The 22,273-nt window shown below is 41.8% G+C and overlaps 1 protein-coding gene across 1 annotated transcript in view; it reads right to left on the reverse strand.

Moving 5' to 3' along the window:
- The window catches only part of plekhh2 (pleckstrin homology domain containing, family H (with MyTH4 domain) member 2), a 107,533-nt gene that overhangs the window by 23,743 nt on the left and 61,517 nt on the right, over positions 1-22,273 (reverse strand). The window contains exons 14-23 of the mRNA XM_067988801.1: positions 19,194-19,280; positions 17,287-17,445; positions 16,269-16,349; positions 13,949-14,128; positions 13,107-13,215; positions 10,344-10,456; positions 6,686-6,865; positions 2,781-2,878; positions 2,271-2,448; positions 779-934 (exon numbers count right to left, since the gene is read on the reverse strand). Coding sequence (XP_067844902.1) covers positions 779-934; positions 2,271-2,448; positions 2,781-2,878; positions 6,686-6,865; positions 10,344-10,456; positions 13,107-13,215; positions 13,949-14,128; positions 16,269-16,349; positions 17,287-17,445; positions 19,194-19,280 — 1,341 coding nt within the window. The remainder of the gene's footprint in view (positions 1-778; positions 935-2,270; positions 2,449-2,780; positions 2,879-6,685; positions 6,866-10,343; positions 10,457-13,106; positions 13,216-13,948; positions 14,129-16,268; positions 16,350-17,286; positions 17,446-19,193; positions 19,281-22,273) is intronic.

The raw sequence follows: 22,273 nt of genomic DNA on the forward strand, positions 1-22,273 counted from the left end.
AAAGATGTTAGGAGAGTTCAAGATGCTAGAATGGGTGAGTTCAAATACTAAGGGAATGAGCTTGATAGGTCGAATAGCTTTTTCTTGTACATGACTTTTTCTTACGTTCTTAATAATTTATAACACCTGTCAGCTGCCTCTTTATGAAAATTAATAGATTTTAATTTTTTACTTTTACTGTTCGCTCTCTCTTCCTTTTTTCTCTTGTGCATGTGCTGACTTTTCCTTTCAGTCCTGTAGAAAGGGGCTTCTCCAGCCTGACCATGCGAGTTATGAAGGAGGGTCACACTTAAGGATATTTTTCCAGACACTGGTCAATTTGCTGTGCATTTCCAGCACTTTCTGACCCCTTGTGTATTCAGTATTCTTGGATGCAATGTTTCCCTGACTAACCTGTCTGAACACCATCCACTCCTTTGATTGCTGTGATTATCTCTCTGCCGAGGTGTGATAACGGGCAGTTGGAAAGATTATCTGTAATCATCATGCATTGTTCTCTGACTATATATGCTGTGCCTTTATGGAACCCTTCACTCACCTGACGAAGGAGCAAAGCTCCGAAAGCTTGTGATTTCAAATAAAGCTGCTGGACTATAACCTGGTGTTGTACGACTCCTTACATTTGTCCACCCCAGTCCATCACCGGCATCTCCACATCATGCTTTTAATTACTAAGCGTGTACATATTTACCATGCATGGGTTCATGACTTCTCCATCAGTCAAAGGGCTCAGCTAGATTAATTTATTGGTCCATATTTAATAGTGCCACACATTTACCTTTATGTTTCCCTGAAGACAGTGCTCCTGGTCATTTCCTGAGGGATCGTCAGTGAAAAGAAAGAATCCAGACTGCACTGGTTTCCTCATGCCAGTGTCTTGGTTCAGAGTGTGTAGAAATTCTTCCACTGTGGTGGAGGCATCAAACCCAACTACCTATATATTCAGAACACAGCAGTGTTACAGTTATTGCAGCTTCAAAATGGCAAAACTGCATTTTAATAGTTTGCTAAACATGAGCTTTGTTTTTGGAGGAGAAACATATTATCGAAAAGATAATCAACATACTGGCCCTGATATTATGGGGAAGCAGAAAGCGGCTGAAGAACAGGCAAGGCTACGGATGCGGAGTTCCTGACGAAATTAATGGTAGAACCTCATTAACATTTCTTTATTCCGTTTCTCACCCGCCAGCCGGCCAAATTGGCTGGCTGGCGGGTGAGGGAAGCAGTGGCAGGAGACCGCAGCCGGGGACCTTCCCTAATGGCAATTGGGAGGGGGGCAGGCTGCAGAGCAGGGCTTGGGGAGGGGGGCGTTCGGCCACGATCACGGGAAGGTGGGGAGTAAGAGAGGCCATTGGGGGTTGGGATGGGGAAGTCGGCAATCACGGCAGTGGCTAGAGAGAGGCCGAAGGCTTTCTCGAGAGGCCGGGGGAGTGCTCTGGAAAGGCACTTACCTTCTGGAGCCGACAGCTCTCACCTCCCTTTCACTGCCGGGTTTCCCAAGCTCTGGGAAACCCGTGTGGCAGCAGTTAAATTTAAATCAGGCTCCCAATTGCACTGTGGGAGCCTGATTTAAAAATGATAATGAAGTGTCCCGCCTCTCTAAGATGGGAAACTTGCAAGCTTCACTACCTGCCGCTGTAAAAATGGTGACAGGTACATACAAGTCAGGTTGGGGGTCGCATTTTTTAGGGTTTAACTCCCCCCGACGTCCTCCTGCCCATCGTGAGGGGGTTAATATAGAGGCCATTGTGTTCTTAAAATCTATTAAATAAAAACTGTTATCACTATCGATGCTTTAAACATAAATCAACATATTTTTCAAGTTTTTCTAAACTGTAAAGTAGCTTCTACGGTGTACAGTGAAGCCTCATTGTTACAGTCACTGTCGTTATAATTATCTGATCCTTTGCCCTGGGTTTGATGAAAGTCCATTGCAGCAATAAGGTGCATATTGGTAAGATCTTGCTAATTCCCAAACATTTGCAATGTTCATGTTTGACTGTGGTTTCTTAAGTTTTAACATGCATAAAAATACATTTTCAGCAGTCAAACAATTAAGTTTTATTGAATTAGCTACAATCTTTCTTACAATCAAATATGCAGGACTTTAACTTTTACTATTGCTAATTTACTAAGAAAGAAAGAACAACATTGCATTTATACAGTGTGCCTTATCACATCTTCAGAATGCCTCAGAGCAATTCACATCCAATAAATTAATTTTGATGTGTCGTCGCTGTTGTTATGTAGGCAAGTAAGGTGCCTACCTGGTATGTGCCATTCATGAAATGTACAGGAATGCTGAAAGGTAAGGAATGGTGATATGGATTTCTCAGGAGAATTGATAGGATTTCCATTCTCGAAGGCTTTGCTTCACGATCTCCATTTTTCTGAGTTCTCTCCAGTGACCGTTGGCAGTAAATGGCATACTTTCCTACTTCAGTTCTGGAATTTGTTAATGGAATACAATAAAGTCTTACTTTTTCTCTTTTGGATTACTATACATTTCAGTAATAATAACCAACATAAATGTAGAAATAAAAAGAGAGCTGCGATCAAATCAATCGGTAAACCCAGTTACCATTATCATCGTGTTTTATGTATGCATTTGTTCAAGTCAATTTGTAGCAGTCACACACTTTTTAAGGTAAGAATATACAAGATGGGATTGTTCTGCTCTAAGAATCTCCCACAGTCAAGAATTTCCCACTGTCATTACTTCCATGTGTGTTACCTCATGACTGAAAGTCATTATTATTTTGTAGTTCCATACATACCTAGGATCTGCATTTTGCTTCAGATGAAGTTTGAGCAACCAGAGGAAAGGATGTTGAGGAAGGAAAAGGCCAACACACAGAGCCAACAACTGCCATCCCTAAAGGAAACAAAGGCTCACTGTAACACATATATGTGACATAAAAATACTTCCCCAGATTAGGCCTCCAAACACTATTGCTTTCTGGCTTCCACATTATATTCTAGAAATGTATGATCAGTGATGTTGATAATTTGTGAGACAATATAATATTGTTATATTCTTCAAGTTTTTGCGGAAATTTACACCAATTCACACACAACGTGCAAAAGAATGATAGGAAAATGCAACTAAATTACTTAAAGCCCTCTGATGCATGAGGACTGGGTGGTGCATTGGATTATCACCTTGTCATTTTGTCTCATTTGAGTTCAAATCCAACCATACTGATGGGTCTAAAGTCTCCTCACTGTGTTATCTGTAAGATTCTAAGTGAGGTCAGTCTCAAGAGGGTGCCTGCTTAATGCAAGTCCATTGCACAGAACTGTCCATTATTCAGCAGTATTGTTAATTATACTTATAGAATTATAGAATGTTGCAGTACAGGCCATCTGGCCATTCAAATCTATGCCATAATTTTTTTCCACATTCACCACCTAAACTAATACCACTCTCCTATTTGCTCCCCATATCCTTTAATGTTCCTCTCTTCAAACAACTAATTCCCTTTTTAAAGAACTTATGAATTCTGCTTTGATAATGACGTGTGGCAGAGAATTCAACATGCTAATCAACCTCAGTGTAAAGACATTTTTTCTAAGCTCCCCTTTAATTTTTTTTTGTGATTATCTTAATTTCACCCTTCCTCCTTGGTAACAAAGTAATGAAGTTTGGCTCTATCTTTTCCATTACTTTTATATCCTTTCTATAATCGTGTACCCATAACTATTCATAATACTCCAACTGCACTTAATTAAGGTCGTGCACAAGTTCAAGTTGTTTTCCAGGCCTCTAGATGCAGAATTAAGGATTCTATTTGGGTTATTTATGGTCTGCTTGTTGTACCAGCTTTAAAGACCTGTACATCTGCACACCAAGGTTTCTCTGCCCCTCGATTCCATTTAAAATCTTACCATCCATAGCACATTTCCTTTCCCTACTCTTACTTCGAGAAGCTATACTGAGAAAAATAAAAATGGCTGGTGTGGCAAATGGAAAAATTAACACTAGTGCAGTAATGGTGTACCCATATGTTGGGAACACTATTGGAGCAGAGTAGTAGGAGCTTTATTCTGCATTCGGCAGTGGTGCACCTGACCTGGAGATAGTCAGTATTGATGTTGAGTGCCATAAGGGAGAAAATGTTCCATTCTCCAGCAGTGATATGTATCACTGCGCAAAGAAAATTTAAAATCTATAAATATATACAGATGCTTGGTGCATTTGCTTTGTTGATGTCTGGAAAACTGCTATTGTTGAATACAACTAATACATTGAAGTTTTCAATCAGCAGATGAATGTCTTAATTTCTGAGGGCTCAAATCATCTGCAAAGTGTTAGGATTCAGCTCACTCCAGTTATTTTCTTGGGCCTAATACAAAATTTTGCTTGCATAGGAAGGCCCTTGGTCCCTCTGAACCAAAACATGACCTTATGCATAAAGTAATGTTAGATAACAGGTGAAGGGTGAGCAATGAACCCGTTTACTGATGAGGTACACTTTGGAAATAGTATAACAAACACCACACTGACGAACCATATGATTCAGGCTGAAAACTTTGTATCAAATTTATTAAGATGTAAGATTAAACTGAAGTAAGAGCAAAAACCAGCCGATTGTAGCTAAATGACAATACTTCACTTAACATTAAGTATTTGTTTCCAAATGATTAAAGTCCCATTTCTGCAGTAATTCTGATAACGTGATCACACAGCTGTGAGGAAAAGCTTTACTTAGCACAGAACTCCTCTAGATTGCCCTAACATCTCCTAATATGTATAGCAGCAGAGCAAAATAGGAAAATACTAAAGAGTCATACAATCATAGAATCATAGAATAGTTACAGTATGGAGGGCCATTTGGCCCATCGAGTCTGTGCCGGCTCTATGCAAGAGCAATCCAGCTAGTCCCACTCCCCTTAAATCACCTTAAATCACTTTAATCACCTTAAATCTATGTCCTCTAGTCCTTGACCCTTCTGCCAATGGGAACAGTTTCTTTCTATCTACTCTATCTAGACCCTTCATGATTTTGAATACCTCTATCAAATCTCCTCGCAACTGTCTCTGATCCAAGGAGAACAACCCAGCTTCTCCAGTCTATCCGCGTAACTAAAGTCTCTCATCCCTAGAATCACTCAAGTAAATCTCTTCTGCACCCTTTCTAAGGCCTTCACATCTTTCCTGAAGTGCGGTGCCCAGAACTGGACACAAAACCCCAGTTGTGGCCGAGCCAGTGTTTTATAAAGGTTCATCACGACTTCCATGCTTTTGTACTCTATGCCTCTATTTATAAAGCCCAGGATCTCATATGCTTTTTTAACCACTTTCTCAACCTACCCTGCCACCTTCAATGATTTGTGCACATTATACCCCCAGATCTCTCTGTTCTTGTATCCCTTTTAGAATTGTACCCTTTAGTTTATATTGCTTCTCCTCATTCTTCCTACCAAAATGTATTACTTCGCATTTTTCTGCGTTAAATTTCATCTGCCACGAGTCAGCCCATGCCACCAGCCTGTCTATATCCTTTTGAAGTCTATCACTATCCTCCTCACTGTTTACTACCCTTCCAACTTTTGTGTCATCTGCAAATATTGAAATTGTGCCCTGTACACCCAAGTCGAAACCATTAATATATATCAAGAAAAACAGTGGTCCCAGCGCTGACCCCTGGGGAACATTACTGTACACCTCCCTCCAGTCTGAAAAACAACCGTTCACCGCTACTCTCTGTTTCCTGTCCCTTAGCCAATTCTGACTAGGCTAGAGGCCTGGGTTACAAGTTTCTCTCCTCCTTGAAGTCTAAGCTGTGACAAAGGAAAAATAAGAAAAAGTGCCCTCACCATTTATCAAAGCTATCAAATTAGGATTCAAAGGCAGAATGACTATCTGACAGCTTTGCTGCTTTAATTTTATTTTCTGTGAAACTCCGCCACTATGGGTGAGTGTGTTTCTCTGATAAAATGGCCATTACAGATAATGTTTATCATCTTCAACACTTGCTAAGCTATCTACATACAGGTCAGACAATTTGCTTTGAAGTAACATTACATACTATGCAGGACTGTGGATTTTCTCACCCCCTTGCACTTCAACATCAAACCTAAATGTTGCATAAGAAGCTATTGAGGAAATAGCTTCCTCTAGGGAATCACTAGGAATCCATTAAAAATAAGGAATTGGCCTAATTCAAAATTAATTTAAAATATATATTATGGAGATTCTTATGATTCAAAACATTGGACCATACTTCTAATTCGTCACACCAGTTTCTTGGTAGATCTCACTTCAGGCTATCTTAGTGACCTCAGAAATTAGCCAGGTAGCAAGAGATCTGAAGTTCAAGATCCTCCCAAGCAAAGAAAGTAGTCCTCAAACTAAGGTGCAAGGAAGCAGCCAAGGATAGGAATGTCAGAAATACAACGTTCTGCTGTTGGCCGACACAAATCTCTCAATTCTCTTTTTACAGCTGTTATTAAAATGGCCACCTTGCTATAGTCCATTATGCAGCTGGTTCACAAGAAGTGCACTGTACTGAAGATCTATCACACAGATATAGTAGGAAACCAAGCTCTGAAAGTAGGACTGAGTCTTAACTGACAGGTAATCTCTAGTGACTCAAAATTCTCATCTAAGCAACATTTCTGTTTAACGTCCATGCAAACCATGCACAGGTTTTCTGAAAATTCTTCACAGGCACTATACCTGTATGGGTCCACACTGGTTCTGGGTTTGTTGCTTTCTTGTTTGCTTGGTTAATTGACAGTAGATCTCATTTTGCAGCTCTTTATGTGTGAGACACACTTGTAAAGCGCTCTGAGCCAGTGAAACATGATAATCGATGGCAGGGGCATCAATAGCAACATTGATGAATAACTGGGAAGTCTGGAGAATAAAATAAATATTTCAATTTATAACTGATACAAATGGCAGTTAACTATGTTTATCCTTCTATATATAGAAATTATGAATCTCTTCTTTCTGAGGACTGTAGGTCTGGGCAGTCTCAAATCAAATTCCTGTTGGATGCAGTTCAGCAGCACAAAACTGCCCACAAATTGGCACTAAATTGTCTGAGAAACCATATGGATAACTGGTGCAGTGGGAAAATGCTTCCCAAGTTGGGTTCAGTATTAACCTCTGCCAGTTAAATACTGAACCTCCATTAACCTTACAATTGCAACTCTTAAACTCATTCTGTCTTTTGGTTTGGTTGCTCAACTGCCCTTTGACCTGACTCTCAATTCTGTCATAACTAGTTTGACTGACTGACTCAGTGAGTGGTCTGACTCAGTTTCAATGAGATTTAAGGTATAAAAATCCATTTCTTGCCCGCCCTCAGCCAGACAGTAGGTCAAACCAGTCAAGTCAAGTCAGTCAGTCAAACTAGTTACGGCAGAATTGAGAGTCAGGTCAAAGGGCGGTTGAGCAACCAAACCAAAAGACAGAATGAGTTTAAGAGTTGGAATTGTAAGGTTAATAGAGGTTCAGTATTTAACTGGCAGAGGTAATACTTATGAGGTGTATTGCCATGTAATTAAAAGTTCATGTCTCTGAGCATAGTATGAAAGTATATGAACAGTATAGCAATACAGGGAAAAGCATACCCACAAGGTTAGCTAACCAGAAGATGATGACTGAAGAACAAAATGACGTCCGCAGCTGGAGACATGCTGCAAAATTCCAGAAGGAAATGAACCAACAGGACCATAAAGTCAATCTGGCAAGGAAGAGTTAGTTAATTCCACTTGGGTTATACTGTAATTCTATGTAGATTGGCTTGGAGTGTAACTATTAAAATACTCTGAACTGGGTATGTAAGAAAGTTCAGGGACGAGTTGAAAGGGCATTTATAAACCTAAAACATATATGGTAGAAATCCAACCTGGTCTTCATGTGTGTGAGAAAAAGATCAAAAGATATAGCTTTGACATACTTAAACTGAATATTGGGAATTCCTACAGTATATTCCATATGCACAGGACACAATGGGCTCAATTTTAAAACCAAGCTGGGAAGGGGGCGGGGGGGGGATCAAATTGAGGACGGGAAACCCATTAGTACGGGTTTCCCGGATGTCCTTACGATTTTGACGTAAGGACGTTTTCTTTTTTGTCAGTTTCCCGTTTGACTGACCGGCCTGAGTGACAGGCTGGTCTCAGTCGGACGGGAGACCAGCCAGGGAGAGGACATGTTCAGGTAAGTCTGCAGGTAAGTCTTTGTTTGTACGGATGGGGGGGGGGCACGGGTGGACACAGGTGGCATGGGTGGGTACGGGGGTCTTGAGTCATGGGGGGACGGATTGGGGGTCAGTCACGGGGCGGGGGGGGAGGTGTCGGGATCGGGGGTCATCATGAGGGTCCATGATCGTGAGGGGGAGGATCGGGGTCAAGTGTCGATCGTTGGGGAGGTCAGTGCAGGTGGGCTTGTTGGGCCTGGGGGAAGCACTCCTGCTCCTCCAGGCCCACTAGCTGTACCCGGGAATCCTGGCCCCCCCGGACTGAAATTGGGAAGTCCAGAAAATGAAGGCCTGAAGCCTCCTTGAAAGGTTGTAAGGCCTGACCCGCCTCCTGGGATCAGGTTGGTTGCCCGCCCCTCTTCCCGCCCTGGTGTAAACCGGAAATGGGGGGGTTGGAGGCGGGTCTGAAATGGTGGCAATTTTCAATGCCCCCCCCCCCCCGCCCCCAACCCTCCCGTTTTCACTTTCACTTTGAGTCCATTATATTATTGTGGTATCTACACTACTATCTTACTTTGCACTTTGTTGGGCAGAGTGGTGGGATCTTTAGTTTACAGCTGATTGAAGAGCACTTGATGCTGAGACTTGACGCCAAAACCAGATCATTATCAATCTATCTTACGGAACGCAATATATATGTTTTGAAAAAGTAAATGTAAGGATGATTTCTTATGCTAAAGGCAGTATGTCTTTTCTTGTAAAATTAATTCACTTGCATACCCGATTGCCCAATAATGTCACTGATCAGGCTCAGCAAGGGCTGCAAAGCAGTCAGGCCAAGCAAAAGTTGCAAGAAGATTTGAATGCAGGGGTTATTTAGGAATTATTTTGTTTGTCAGGGAAAACAACCCATTGATGTGGGGAAGCGTAGTTTGTTCATTATTTTATATTATTATATGGAGACAAATTGTAATGATCGACATAAGTGAATCTGATTGTAAACTGTTCCCATGCTGTGAAATAAAGCAGCTCAATGATATGTATCGGGCCACATCTGACCAAGAGTTTGCTTGGTATGCTTTCAGAAAGTTCGAAGAAGTACGTGCAAATGACATGAATATCCAGTTCAGTTCACAACTAGGTACTGTTGATACACCCATGAGTTATGCTATCAAATAGATATTGGGCAGCACAGGCACACTCTGAAATACAAGATAGTCAGACCACTTATGGGAGTGACTAGCACCGCTACACCCAAAAGAATATACAAGCCAAGATTCTGAAACTTGTAACAGTTGCTCCTACTGCATTGTTATTAAATAATGGTGACACCACCATGTGTGGCACTAACACTACTTAGTGGTGCACTGCCATGGTATTGGATTTCAATTCTACCAATCATTCTGCCTATCATGGTCCAGTAGGATGTTTCACGCTGTAAGACCACGAGGGTGCAGGGAAAGAGAAATCTCTCTGGTGAGATACGGCAAACACCAGAAGTAGCACTGCATTTTTTGTACACTATTTAAGACCTCAGTGGCATCACTAGATGGTCTTTAACCGACTGCGGTTACGGCATCTTTGGTGTGGGGAAGCACCACAAATGCACCCCCAAATTGCCAAAGACCCATGCCAGGGGGTCAGTGGCAGTGCTTTGATGAAGGTGCAATCCCAGAAAACTGCTGGGATCGCAGCCCCACAGATTTTCTAGGCCAAATGAGTCCTGTATCCAACTAGATGGTGTCCTGGACAATATTTATGCCAGTTACATAGGTTACCTTTTTCATAATTTTGCACACTCAGGAGAGGTGGTGGGTGACCATTCACTACTTTAACTGCAGGTACATTTCTCCAGTGCAGTATCAGAAAATTGACTTATAGTAATGGGGTGATAGCATGCCAGAAGAGAAGTTCAACAATCATTCAGTGGCACATAACTCTGCAAAGAGGCACCAAACAAAGAGCATTTTTTATCAGCAGCTTTTCTATTAGTGCGAATGCACATAGCGAAACCAACGGTACACACTATGTCACCAGTAGTGATAATGACTATATTAGGCTACTAAATATTCCAAAAGCCCTGCAGCTTAATCCCCTAAAAAGCCTTTAACAGATAATATCCTTCCTCACATGATAGTTACACTAGTAAAATATATTATTGTTCAGGATACAAATGAATGTTACCTTAAAAAGTTTGAGTGCTTCAGTCTGTAGAGCTGCAGATGGCAGTGTGGTAAGGGGAGATGTTATCCCATCTTTACTATAGCACAGAGTAGAGTGTCCCCATAACTGGGAGCCTGACAAAGAGGAGGATTAGAGTAAAATACATGATGAAATTGACCTTAGAAATGAATAAATGAAAGGAAAATAGCCAATGCATTTATGTTTGAATCATTATAGTTTACCACAGTAGTTTAAAATTGAGAAACAGTAGAACTATTTAATTCCAAATCAGGTTAACAATATAATTATAACAATAATCAACATGATGAATTTAGTAATAGATATGTAAGCCTAAAAATTCCATGGACCCATTTAAAGTGGGTGGAAGTGCGGGACGTCCACCTACCTATGTGCCCTGGCACTGACCCCTTCCCATCTCACAGGAACGTGGGTATTTGAATAGTTGTGGTGGGTGCTTGCTCACAGAGGTACCCGCCTTGTTAAAGAGATATCACTCAGAGGTTTTTTTTTCTCTTCATTCTCGGGACGTGGATATTGCTGGCGAGGCTGGCACTACTAGTTGCCCTATACCAATTTGATACAACTGAGTAGCTTGCTAGGCTACTTCTGAGGGAAAATAAGAGCCGACCACATTGGTGTGGGACAGAAGTCACTATTCTGCTCCGAAATGGGCTGAAGAGGAGGTAAGAAAAAATATTTTTTTGTAAATGAAATAACTTGGTTGTATCCACATAGAATTTCTTTACTGCAAAGATCTCAGGTGAAATGAGTTTTAGGCAGATTTAATCCAGTTCCTAGTGGGTATACATCTACAGAACAAACTGTCTACAATTTGGTGCTAATCAACAATCTCGCTCAGCAAGACTAAGGAACGTCCTGCCCCAATGATGGGGATACTAAGCGTTGCACTAAATACTGGCAGCTTTTCAAATATTGTTTATTGAAGTATTGAGTGTGTCGAGGCTGTTTTACTTTGTACAACTAGGGAGATGTTGGGGGAAGTGGGTCAGATAACTTATAGTTAGTCAATAACAGGAACTGTTTCACATACTTGGATTGTCAGTCTCACAATGACATCGCATGAGGTGCAGCTCCAGTCCCAGGAAGTCTCAGGTTGACCCTGGTGTCTGCTTAATTAGTTGCTTTAAGTACTTGGAGCACTATAACTATCTTCAACATCCTGCCTGTGGGGGGGGGGGGGATCGGTGACTGTTCTCTTCTTGACTGCTGGGGTCTTCTGTAGGCCCAGAACAAGACCTAATCCTGGTCTCAGCTGACCTGGGTATCCTTCAGACTTGCTCCAAAGCTGGCTGTGGATGTAATGAAGACAGGCCTAAGACGTGCCCGGCCTCACTGCAGCCCATATTTATTGGACAAGATGAGGTGCGGAAACCTGGTGGATCTGGTTCTTCACCCGCCGGGATCCCACTGGACCCTGCAGATTTTACAACTAACATTTTTGTTATAACCCCCAATAATGCCAATCAAAAATTGTTATATAAAAAGAAATCAGTTGTCAAAGATGATAATTTAAATGACTGGATGGTGCAGGGACTGGCCATTCACCTCTAGGATCTGGGTTGGAATCCATCCAAGTAAGACAGGGTGAAATTCTCTGTCTGCCAATTGTAATAAGTTCTTATTGGGTGCGGGCCTTCAGTACAGATCTGCTCCTAATTCAGTTATCTGATTCCGAAAGGCTGCATGATGACTAATATGGGAGAAAGAAGGATGTGCAGGGTGTCCTAGTGCAGTAGGTTGAGATTGAAGGTGTGGCACAATGCTGGAGCAGAACTTTGCTCTACATCAATTCACACTACAGCAGACCTAGAAGTACTTGATACTTACACTGGATGGTATCCCTCAATTTGCTGAGCACACCACTCAAACATAATGTTACTATTATATATAGTATGGGGGGAGTTTTAACCCCAGGATGGGCAGGAGAGTGGCGGGGGCGGGGGCAGGGGCGGGGCTGGGTTAAATTCTTGATAATCTGAAATCTGACCCCAACCCGCCATGAACACGCCTACTTCCGGTTTAACCGGGGCAGGTTGGGGGGCGGGCGAGTAGCCTGCTCTTGGGAGATGGGTCATTTATTTAAATATGCTAATGAGGCTATGTGCCTCAGATTTTAGCAGGTTTTTTCATTTAACAGCTGTAGGCTGGGTTTCCCAGGGCTCGGGAAACCAGACAGCTGAAGGGAGGTGAAAACGGCTGGATAAGTGCTTTTCCAGCACTGCTTGTGGACCAAGAGGAGCAGGAGCGCTTCCTAAGCTATCCTGCTAACCCTAAGCTAATCTGCCGCAATCGGCCTCTCTTCCCGCGATCCGCTGACCCCCATCCCACAATCAGCCGACCCCCCCACCGCCCCCCCCCCCCCCGTAGTCCGAAGCCCCCTCGATCTCCAGGCCGACCCGCAATCTCTCTCCCTCATCCCCCACGATCTCCCCCCACCTCCAAAGTAATCTCTCCCTCCCGTCCCCATCCCCCCCCTTATGATCTCTCCTTCCCTCCCTCCTCTCCGCTCTCCGGCTATGGCCTTCTAACACAGACCTTCCTGCACGACAGCCAGCCTGCCTCTCAATCTGGCTGGCTGCCAGCCGGGAAATGGAGAAAAAAAATTCAAATGAGGTCTTTCTTGCCATTAAATTCTGCTGGACCTCTGTCTTCCTTGCATTTCTGGGTTTCCCGGCCACCACAGCCTCCCGCCTCCCTGTAAATAGGGGGCCTATATGTGTGAAAGATTGGTTAGAGCCTTACAGGAATCACTGTCTGTATTCAACAGGTTGCCAACGAGTTGTTCAAATTCAGTTCCCACATTTATATTAGTGCTGCCTGCAGCTATAGTTAGTTGATAGAACCAGGTATCCTATAAAAAAACAAAACACATTAATGCAACAATATTTCATCCTAGTCCCAGTAAGATTGATATCAATCCTGTCATTGGCTAACTAACGTGCATTTTTTCAACCCACGGTAATGATTGTGTTTTAGCACTCAACTTTACCTGATGGCAAAACGATCACTGATAATAGGTAATTAACTACAGTACATGCCTACACCTCCACATTCACTACATGCAGGTGTCAGCCTTGGCTCAGTGGTAGTACTCTTGCCTCTGAGTCAGAAGGTTGTGGGTTCAAGTCCTACTCCAGAGATGAACATATAATCTCGGCTAGCAATTCAGTGCAGTACTGAGGGAGTGCTGCATGGTTGAAGTGCATGGTCTTTTGGATGAGACGTTAAACCGAGGTCCCGTCTGCCCTCTCAGGTCAATATAAAAAATTCCATGGCACTATTCAAAGAAGAGTAGGGTGGTTCTCCCGGTTTCCTGGCCAACATTTATTACTCAACTAACACCTAAAAACAGATGATCTAGTCATTTGTTTCATTGTTGTTTGTACCTTGCTGTGTACAAATTGGCTTCCCCGTTTCCTACATTACAACAGTAAATCACTTTGGAACATCCTGAGGTCGTGAAAGGCGCTATATGAATGCAAGTACTACATCAAGTCAGTGCATAAAACTGAAGAATGCCAGTCACAAATATAAAAGTCCTTAGAGACAGAGGTGGTGAGTTTATGAAATGATTGTAAGCTTACCTTTTCATGTTTGGAGCCAATGAGGAGGTAGGTAGGACCCTGCTCTTTGGGATGTAATGCAATTGTATAATGTGTGGATAGAAGGCTACGACTGCTAGTCTCATAGTCTTCGTCTGAATCACACGATCTGTCTACTTCTTCAACTCTTGCTTCCTCCAAATTAATCTGACCTAATGGAAACTTGAAAATAAGCAAAACATGGTATAGATTGTGAATACAGCCACCAATTTGTGCTATCAATCTACATCGTGCTACTGATATTTTTAAATTTATCGGGCCTAGGTTTAAAACCAGTGCAGACTGATAGGATGACATGTTACTCCATCTACTGGCTGTAAGGGTTCTATGTGAAATGAGATTGGGCAGTCTCAATGCAGCTTCTAGTAAGCATGGGACCACAGCACAAATCTTCATCTAATTCAGCACTTAATGGCACGAAATTGGCAACAACATAGATGGTGTGAGAAATATAAAAATGGCAGCATGGTGCAGTGAGAGATGCTCTTTTGTGGTTAGAGGCGAGACACATTTTTGGAGTAAAGTAGAGGTGCATTCCTCTGCATTTAACAGTGGTATGCTCAGTCCAGGAGTGCTTTGTATTGTCTCTAGGTGCCTGAGATGAAACATGTTCCATTGTTCAGCAATAACATCTGTTATCTTGACGAACACAAGAAATTCACAAATGACTACTTGTAAGTAAGTGTAAATCAACCATTTAAACATTACAATAAAACATTGAGCATAGTTTTAGGGATTACATTTAATGGAGAGGAGGGTAAGTGAGACAATTCTCCAGATACCTATCAATGAAGTGACTGACTGAGATTTGGATGGAGATGAAAATATAACTGACAATACAACTGTCTGGAAGGCACATAGAACAATGGTGCTCCCATGCACTATAACATTAACCAGTATGGTGAATTCCTAATCTCAGCTGGGCCATTTTGTGAGAGAAGAGGGTAGGAAAGACATTGGGTACAGGCCAGGCAATTCCTTACAGGGAGGGAGGTGAAAAGACAAGTCAGACTAATGTGACAATGTGGGCGGTTACTGTTGGCTAGCATTGGTAGGAACCTGGAAACAATATTGCTTCCCACCTTAGTGGACAAAGAATAGTGGATTTAAGAAAAAAGAGGCCTGAAGGAAGGAGACAAAATAAATTAAAAAATGATTGGCCAACTATATGGATATTATTCTTAGCACCTTGGGACGTTTTACTACATTAAAGGCGCTATATAAATGCAAGTTGTTGTTGTTGTTGGAACGATCTCCTAGTGGATCATGCAGTCGTAGTAAACTCAGAGTGAAAGAAGACAAAGCTCCCTGCCAACTCAGAAAATGATCCCAGTGAGAGAGTAACATGCAACTTGCATTTATACAATACTCCTCACTGTCTCATAGCAGTTCATAATGTGGGAAGTGGACTCTCAGCAGAAAAATAAGAAATTTTAGAGGAAAAGACTAAAGGCACAGTCAAAGGGATGGCTTTTGAAGGCAGGGGGTAGTGGGGGCGGGTGGTAGCAATGCAAAGTGGTTTTGGGAGAGAATTCGAGAAGGCAAGGGCATAATGACTGAATGATCGGCCTCCTGCAGATCAGAGGTACAGGAAACAAGCAAAAGTCCAGAAGCAAAAAAGCAAGGGCTATGGACAAGAATACACAACTGGAGAAGATCACTCAAGTTGGATGGAACCAGGCCATGTAGGGATTTCAAGATGAGGATTTTGAAATGAATTTGCTGGGACACATGGCAGTGGAGCTTGCCAAGGATGGGAGTGAAGAATGGCTTTGGGAAGGGTTGAGACAAGGAGATCAGTAAGTATACGTGGAGTGAAGTGACAAAACAAGAGAGAGAGTAAAAAGACACAAAAAGGAAGTGACAAAGGAAGGAAACAAAGGAAAGAGAGGGAACAGAAAGAAAAGAGACGCACGGAGTGACAGTGAAAGGAAGAAGAATGGAGAAAAAGAACTAAAAAAGTATTGAAAGACCAAATGCTGCAGACTGAGGGCCAATCATGCTGTGTTGTGAAGATGCTGGATGTTGGTTAGCACCTGCAATTTCCCACATGGCAAGTTCATGATCTCAGCTGTGCAGTTCACTGAGGTGATAAATGGAAATGAAATGATTCCTCGTACAAAGGGAGTGAAAATCGACAACAGCCTCTTCCACTCACAACCTAAATAGACAGTGTCATATGTTCAGCCCTCCGTATGTTGAGGAGAATAGATTTCAGCTCTGGAGAGTGAACTAATTGTGCACCAGTGCACAAAATATGTAATTTGGAAAAGACTAGATCGCCTTAAAATTGCTGGTTTACCTTATTTTCCTGATTCCGGAAATAATAAAGAACCTTTCCAACAAGCGCACACCAGACTTTCTTGGAGTAACCATGCTTTACCTGCAAGATAATTGTTTAAGTCAGTTAAAGGGGCAATGACCTGGGGCCTGATTCCATGCATAGCATAAGCAGCAGAATTTTTTTTTAAATTCCTCCTCCTAGATTTTATTTTCCTCTTCTTTAATTGCTTGATGTACCTCTCCAAGTGAGAGAATGTGCAGGTAAGCTATCATTCCTTGACACATCACCAACACAAACCACAGCTGGGCCACAAGCAGATTTCTGATACGTCTCTTCATTACTTTTATTGGTTGGATATTTTTGCCTTGACTGGTAAGTGATAAAATTCACTTGGCATTTCAATGTGCAGATGTACCACTACCCAGAATAAAGTTTGTTATCAAAGATACATGCCTGCCCTACTACTGTTATTGAACAAAACCAATATCCAGGTTTTCCAAAACTCTTAAATATCAAAGCTTTTATACGCAGCATTGACTTAAACTATTGAATAGTAAATCTCAGCACTGCATGAGCCAGTTGTAAGCGCTGTACTCGAGAGGGAGCAGCAGACCCATTGAATTAATAAACCTCCACAAAATAGATACCTTTATACCTAAATAATAGTTATTACTAATAACAACTGAATACCTTATGCAGACGGTGTTGCAAGACTCACCTTCAAGAATACCTTACAGCAACATTTTATGTTCATCAAGGCCAAGCCACATCTCTTTGAAAATGAAATATCTAAATCAGTGCTGAAGGCTGGTTAGTCACCTGTGCATCAACATTTACAACTACTTAAATAAATATGACTTATTTACAATGGTATGCACATGCATTTCACACTTTAGAATATAAACTGGTTTGCACAAGCAACACACTCAGAATTACTGTGAATATATGTACCCCAGAACCCACTGGTGACTGTAAATTCCTGTAATTCATCCTGGCCATCCATTATTATATAATATGTAATAAATGAAATCAGTACCTTGGTTAGTAAACCTTTGATTGATGGTTTGACATCTGGCTGGGTGAAGAGGGGGCTGGCAGCCTGTATGTGTAAAACATTCTGTAAAACCCGAATCCATTCCTCAAGAATATTAGGAGAATCTGCACTCAGGTAGTAAGTCCTTTTTTCTGTAATCAACTTGGATAGAAAGCACAACAAACATATCACCGCAAGGGCAGAAAGAGTGAACACTTCAGTCTTTGCTGTTGGAAAGATGATTGGACTGTGGGTCATATGGGCATCCTGACTCAGAAACCATGCAAAAATGACAGTTTCAATCAAGCGGCCAACCATTAGGGGGCAAAAATTATTTTCCTCCTAAATAAATTTTTACCAAAAATTGTAAAAGGGCTAGTTTTTTGAACAAATACAAAGGAATTTTCCATCATAGGAACTCATTGTGGAATATTCCTTTTCAGCTGGGTGCAACAGCCTTAGTTACTGAAGAGGAAAATTTCTAATTATTAACGCTCAATTTTCAGGTGTAATATGGGTGTTACTGATTGCAATATAAGGTGGAGATCCGTCATGTCAGATCTCACCCATTTTGCGCATCAAGCACCTTTCTGGTGGGGGAAATTGACGGTGTAGGAAGCTGCCACCTGAAACCTGCAGGAGTTTAATCTGAATATTGTAATGAAGTCTCGATGATGTCATATAGATATCTATGCAATTTCCTGCTGTTTTTGTGTAACTAACACTGAATCATCTACCTGCCTTATATAAAATGGGCACCCAGGGTCACTACGTGTTGAGCTGTACTCAGAAATTAATTTAGAGAGATATTTAAGGAAATTTTAGCAAAATTTTAAATATATTCTTCATTTATTTTTACTTGTTGTGTTTTGCTGTTGACAATTCAGAAGCTTTTGTGCCAATTATTGTGGCGCACTTTTTTTCCCTTCAAAAACTGCAATAGTGGCAAAATGAGTTTCCCCATGGGAATACTCCATATCTGTGCTTGTTGGAGATAGAAGAGGATCATTGGAGGGATGTCTAGCAGCTCAGGCTGTACCAGGGGTGCTCTGTACTGCCCAACTAATACCATCACACCGTATCTATAGGCAGAGATGCACAAACTTCAATTTGTCAGATAAGCTTTGATTTACAAAAGGGAGCTGAGACAGAATTGTGCCAAATGCTCCAAGCTGACCTACAGCCAAACTCTGTTACAGGCGCAGCACTGCCTGTAGCTGTCAAGGTCACAATCGTCCTTAACTTTTATATTTCAGGTTCATTCCAGGCTAGCATTGGGGCCATTGTCTATATAAGCCAAACAGCGATCCATAGATGTATGAAAAAAATGACTGATGCCCTACTTTGAGCAAGCAATTTCATCTTCTTCCCATGGACCACCAACAGCAGCATGAGAAGGCTGTACAAGTTTACAGAGGGGCAGGATTCTCAAAGATCCAATTGGTTATAGACTGCACCCACATGGCCCTAGATGCTATCTCGCACAATGTCAGTACCTATATCAATGGGAAAGAATTGCAGTCTGATGTACAGCATTGTACGCCTGCCTTTTTAGGCTGCTGCAGGCATTTATATCCTTCGGCATGTTGGGCAGGTGCTATTCTTGCACCATCCCACCTCCAGTCGAGTTTATGGCTGACTGGAGAATCTTGTCTTGAAAGTCAAATATATCCTAAATCTGAAGATTCCAGCACCACACCAACACACAGTTCAAGGTTGTACCTATAAGTGAGTTTGTTAAAAAAAAACACACTGCTATTGCTTGCTTGGCTACCACTTGCTTGGCAATACTCTGAACAAAAAAATCTTCATGTATTTATTTAGTTGATAGAATGCAAATTCAATTACTCGGTGACCCAACCCTGTATGAATGCAGCGGTGTATTAGAGAAATGTGGCTGAAAAAACTACCTGAATTGTTTGTTTTCCATCACACCTGACAATATGACTTGAGACGTTGAGCTCAATCTGACCCTGTGGTTTACGGATTACGTCGCTCTGGATTCAGAGATAAGAGAGAAATCATCACATAAGAACATAAGAACATAAGAAATTGGAGCAGGAGTAGGCCAATCGGCCCCTCGAGCCTGCTCCGCCATTCAATAAGATCATGGCTGATCTGATCCCAACCACAAATCTAAAGAACACAAGAAGTCGGAGCAGGACCCGGCCACATAGCCCCTGGGCCCTCTCCGCCACCCACAGGGCATTGACCGATCCGAACTCAGCTTCATGTCCAATTTCCTGCCCGCTCCCCATAACCCCTAATTCCCTTTACTTCTAGGAAACTGTCTATTTCTGTTTTAAATTTATCTAATGATGTAGCTTCCACAGCTTCCTGGGGCAGCAAATTCCACAGACCTACCACCCTCTGAGTGAAGAAGTTTCTCCTCATCTCAGTTTTGAAAGAGCAGCCCCTTATTCTAAGATTATGCCCCCTAGTTCTAGTTTCACCCATCTTTGGGAACATCCTTACTGCATCCACCCGATCAAGACCCTTCACAATCTTATATGTTTCAATAAGATCGCCTCTCATTCTTCTGAACTCCAATGCGTAGAGTCCCAATCTACTCAACCTCTCCTCATATGTCCGCCCCCTCATCCCCGGGATTAACCGAGTGAACCTTCTTTGTACTGCCTCGAGAGCAAGTATGTCTTTTCTTAAGTATGGAGACCAAAACTGTATGCAGTATTCCAGGTGCGGTCTCACCAATACCTTATATAACTGCAGCAATACCTCCTTGTTTTTATATTCTATCCCCCTAGCAATAAAAGCCAACATTCCGTTGGCTTTCTTGATCACCTGCTGCACCTGCATACCAACTTTTTGATTTTCTTGCACTAGGACCCCCAGATCCCTTTGTACAGCAGTACTTTCCAGTCTCTCGCCATTAAGAAAATAACTTGCTCTCTGATTTTTCCTGCCAAAGTGCATAACCTCACATTTTCCAATATTATATTGCATCTGCCAAATCTCCGCCCACTCACCCAGCCTGTCTATATCCCCTTGCAGGTTTTTTATGTCCTCCTCACTCTCTACTTTCCCTCCCATCTTTGTATCATCTGCAAATTTTGATATGTTGCACTCGGTCCCCTCCTCCAAATCGTTAATATAGATTGTAAAGAGTTGGGGACCCAGCACCGACCCCTGTGGAACACCACTGGTTACTGGTTGCCAGTCCGAAAATGAACCATTTATCCCAACTCTCTGCTTCCTGTTCGATAACCAATCCTCCACCCATGCCAGAATATTACCCCCAATCCCGTGATTTTTTATCTTAAGTAATAATCTTTTATGTGGCACCATGTCGAATGCCTTCTGGAAGTCTAAATACACTATGTCCACTGGTTCCCCTTTATCCACCCTATACGTTATATCCTCGAAGAACTCAAGCAAATTTGTCAGACATGACTTCCCCTTGATAAAGCCATGCTGACTTTGTCCTATTAAATTATGCTTATCTAAATGTTCTGTTACTGTCTCCTTAATAATAGACTCCAAAATTTTACCCACCACAGATGTTAAGCTAACTGGCCTATAATTTCCAGCCTTCTGCCTACTACCCTTTTTAAATAACGGTGTTACATTAGCAGTTTTCCAATCTGCCGGGACCTCTCCTGAGTCCAGGGAATTTTGGAAAACTATCACCAAAGCATCCACAATCCCTACTGCCACTTCCCTCAAGACCCTAGGATGGAAGCCATCAGGTCCAGGGGATTTATCCGCCTTGAGTCCCATTATTTTACTGAGTACCATCTCCTGAGTGATTTTAATCGTATTTAGCTCCTCCTCCCCGAGAGTCCCCTGTTTGTCCAGTGTTGGGATATTCTTAGTGTCCTCTACTGTAAAGACTGAAACAAAATATTTGTTCAGCATTTTTGCCATCTCCATGTTTCCCACCATTAATTTCCCGGTCTCATCCTCTAAGGGACCTATGTTTGCCTTAGCCACCCTTTTTCTTTTTATATAACTATAGAAACTCTTGCTATCTGTTTTTATATTTTTTGCTAATTTCTTTTCATAATCTAACTTCCCTTTCTTAATCAATCCTTTAGTTACTTTTTGCTGTCTTTTGAAGAATTCCCAATCTTCTATCCTCACATTTTGTTTTGTGCAGTATAGTCTCATTTACAAGTGTTAGTCAGGGTAATAAATTCACAACATTATTAATACTTTCTGGATTCAAATCCAGATCAGATTGATTGGATAAAAGTTTTCCCTGTCTTCTGGCTATAAAGTTCTTACATGAATATCAGGCACAGGCCTGATGGAGTCACTCACTTGCTAGGCACCCCAGGGCAGGATTGCTTAGAATTCTTGGTGCTGTGGCCTGCCCCCAAACTCCCACTAACTGGAGGGTGTGCGGGGTGCCAGGGCAGGTTAAGGACAGCAAGGTAGGACCTTAACTTATTGGACCCTCCCTCCAGATGCTTTGGATTGAATCGAGACATTCTGGCTGCTGATTGAGGGGATCCACGAAAATCAGCCCTTTTAAATCTTCTTTCTCAACCAGAATCATTTATAATCCTGTCTTTGAGGCGATACGGAACTACCGGGAAGGACAGAAACAAAAGGTTCAGTCGCAATCTGAATGTGGAATGTCTTTGCCAAAAGACTGTGAAAGATTCACTTGCCTCTCTCAGTCAGGGAATGAGCAGTGGGACGGAGGAGTTTAAAAAATGCAGCAATATAATTAAGAAATAAAAGAGTGGAAAACTATAATTGGAGCACTGGTACAGTATGATCCAATTTAGGATTAAATAGGCTAGTATACATGTATAAGTGATTAAAGAGTAATTTGGATGCAGAATTATCTATGACGTTAATCCAAAAATGTTAATGATATCACTATGCAAACAACATTCCACTAGTTCAGCTATAAAACAAAAACAATGTTACAAACAGAAAAATATTACAACGCATTCTCGACGGTACAAGACATTACATTGTGTTAAATTAGTGACTTGGTACAGTTAGAACTGAGTAGTTA

Source organism: Heptranchias perlo, chromosome 8 (genome assembly GCF_035084215.1).
Source record: "Heptranchias perlo isolate sHepPer1 chromosome 8, sHepPer1.hap1, whole genome shotgun sequence".
NCBI classification, from domain to species: Eukaryota; Metazoa; Chordata; class Chondrichthyes; order Hexanchiformes; family Hexanchidae; genus Heptranchias; species Heptranchias perlo.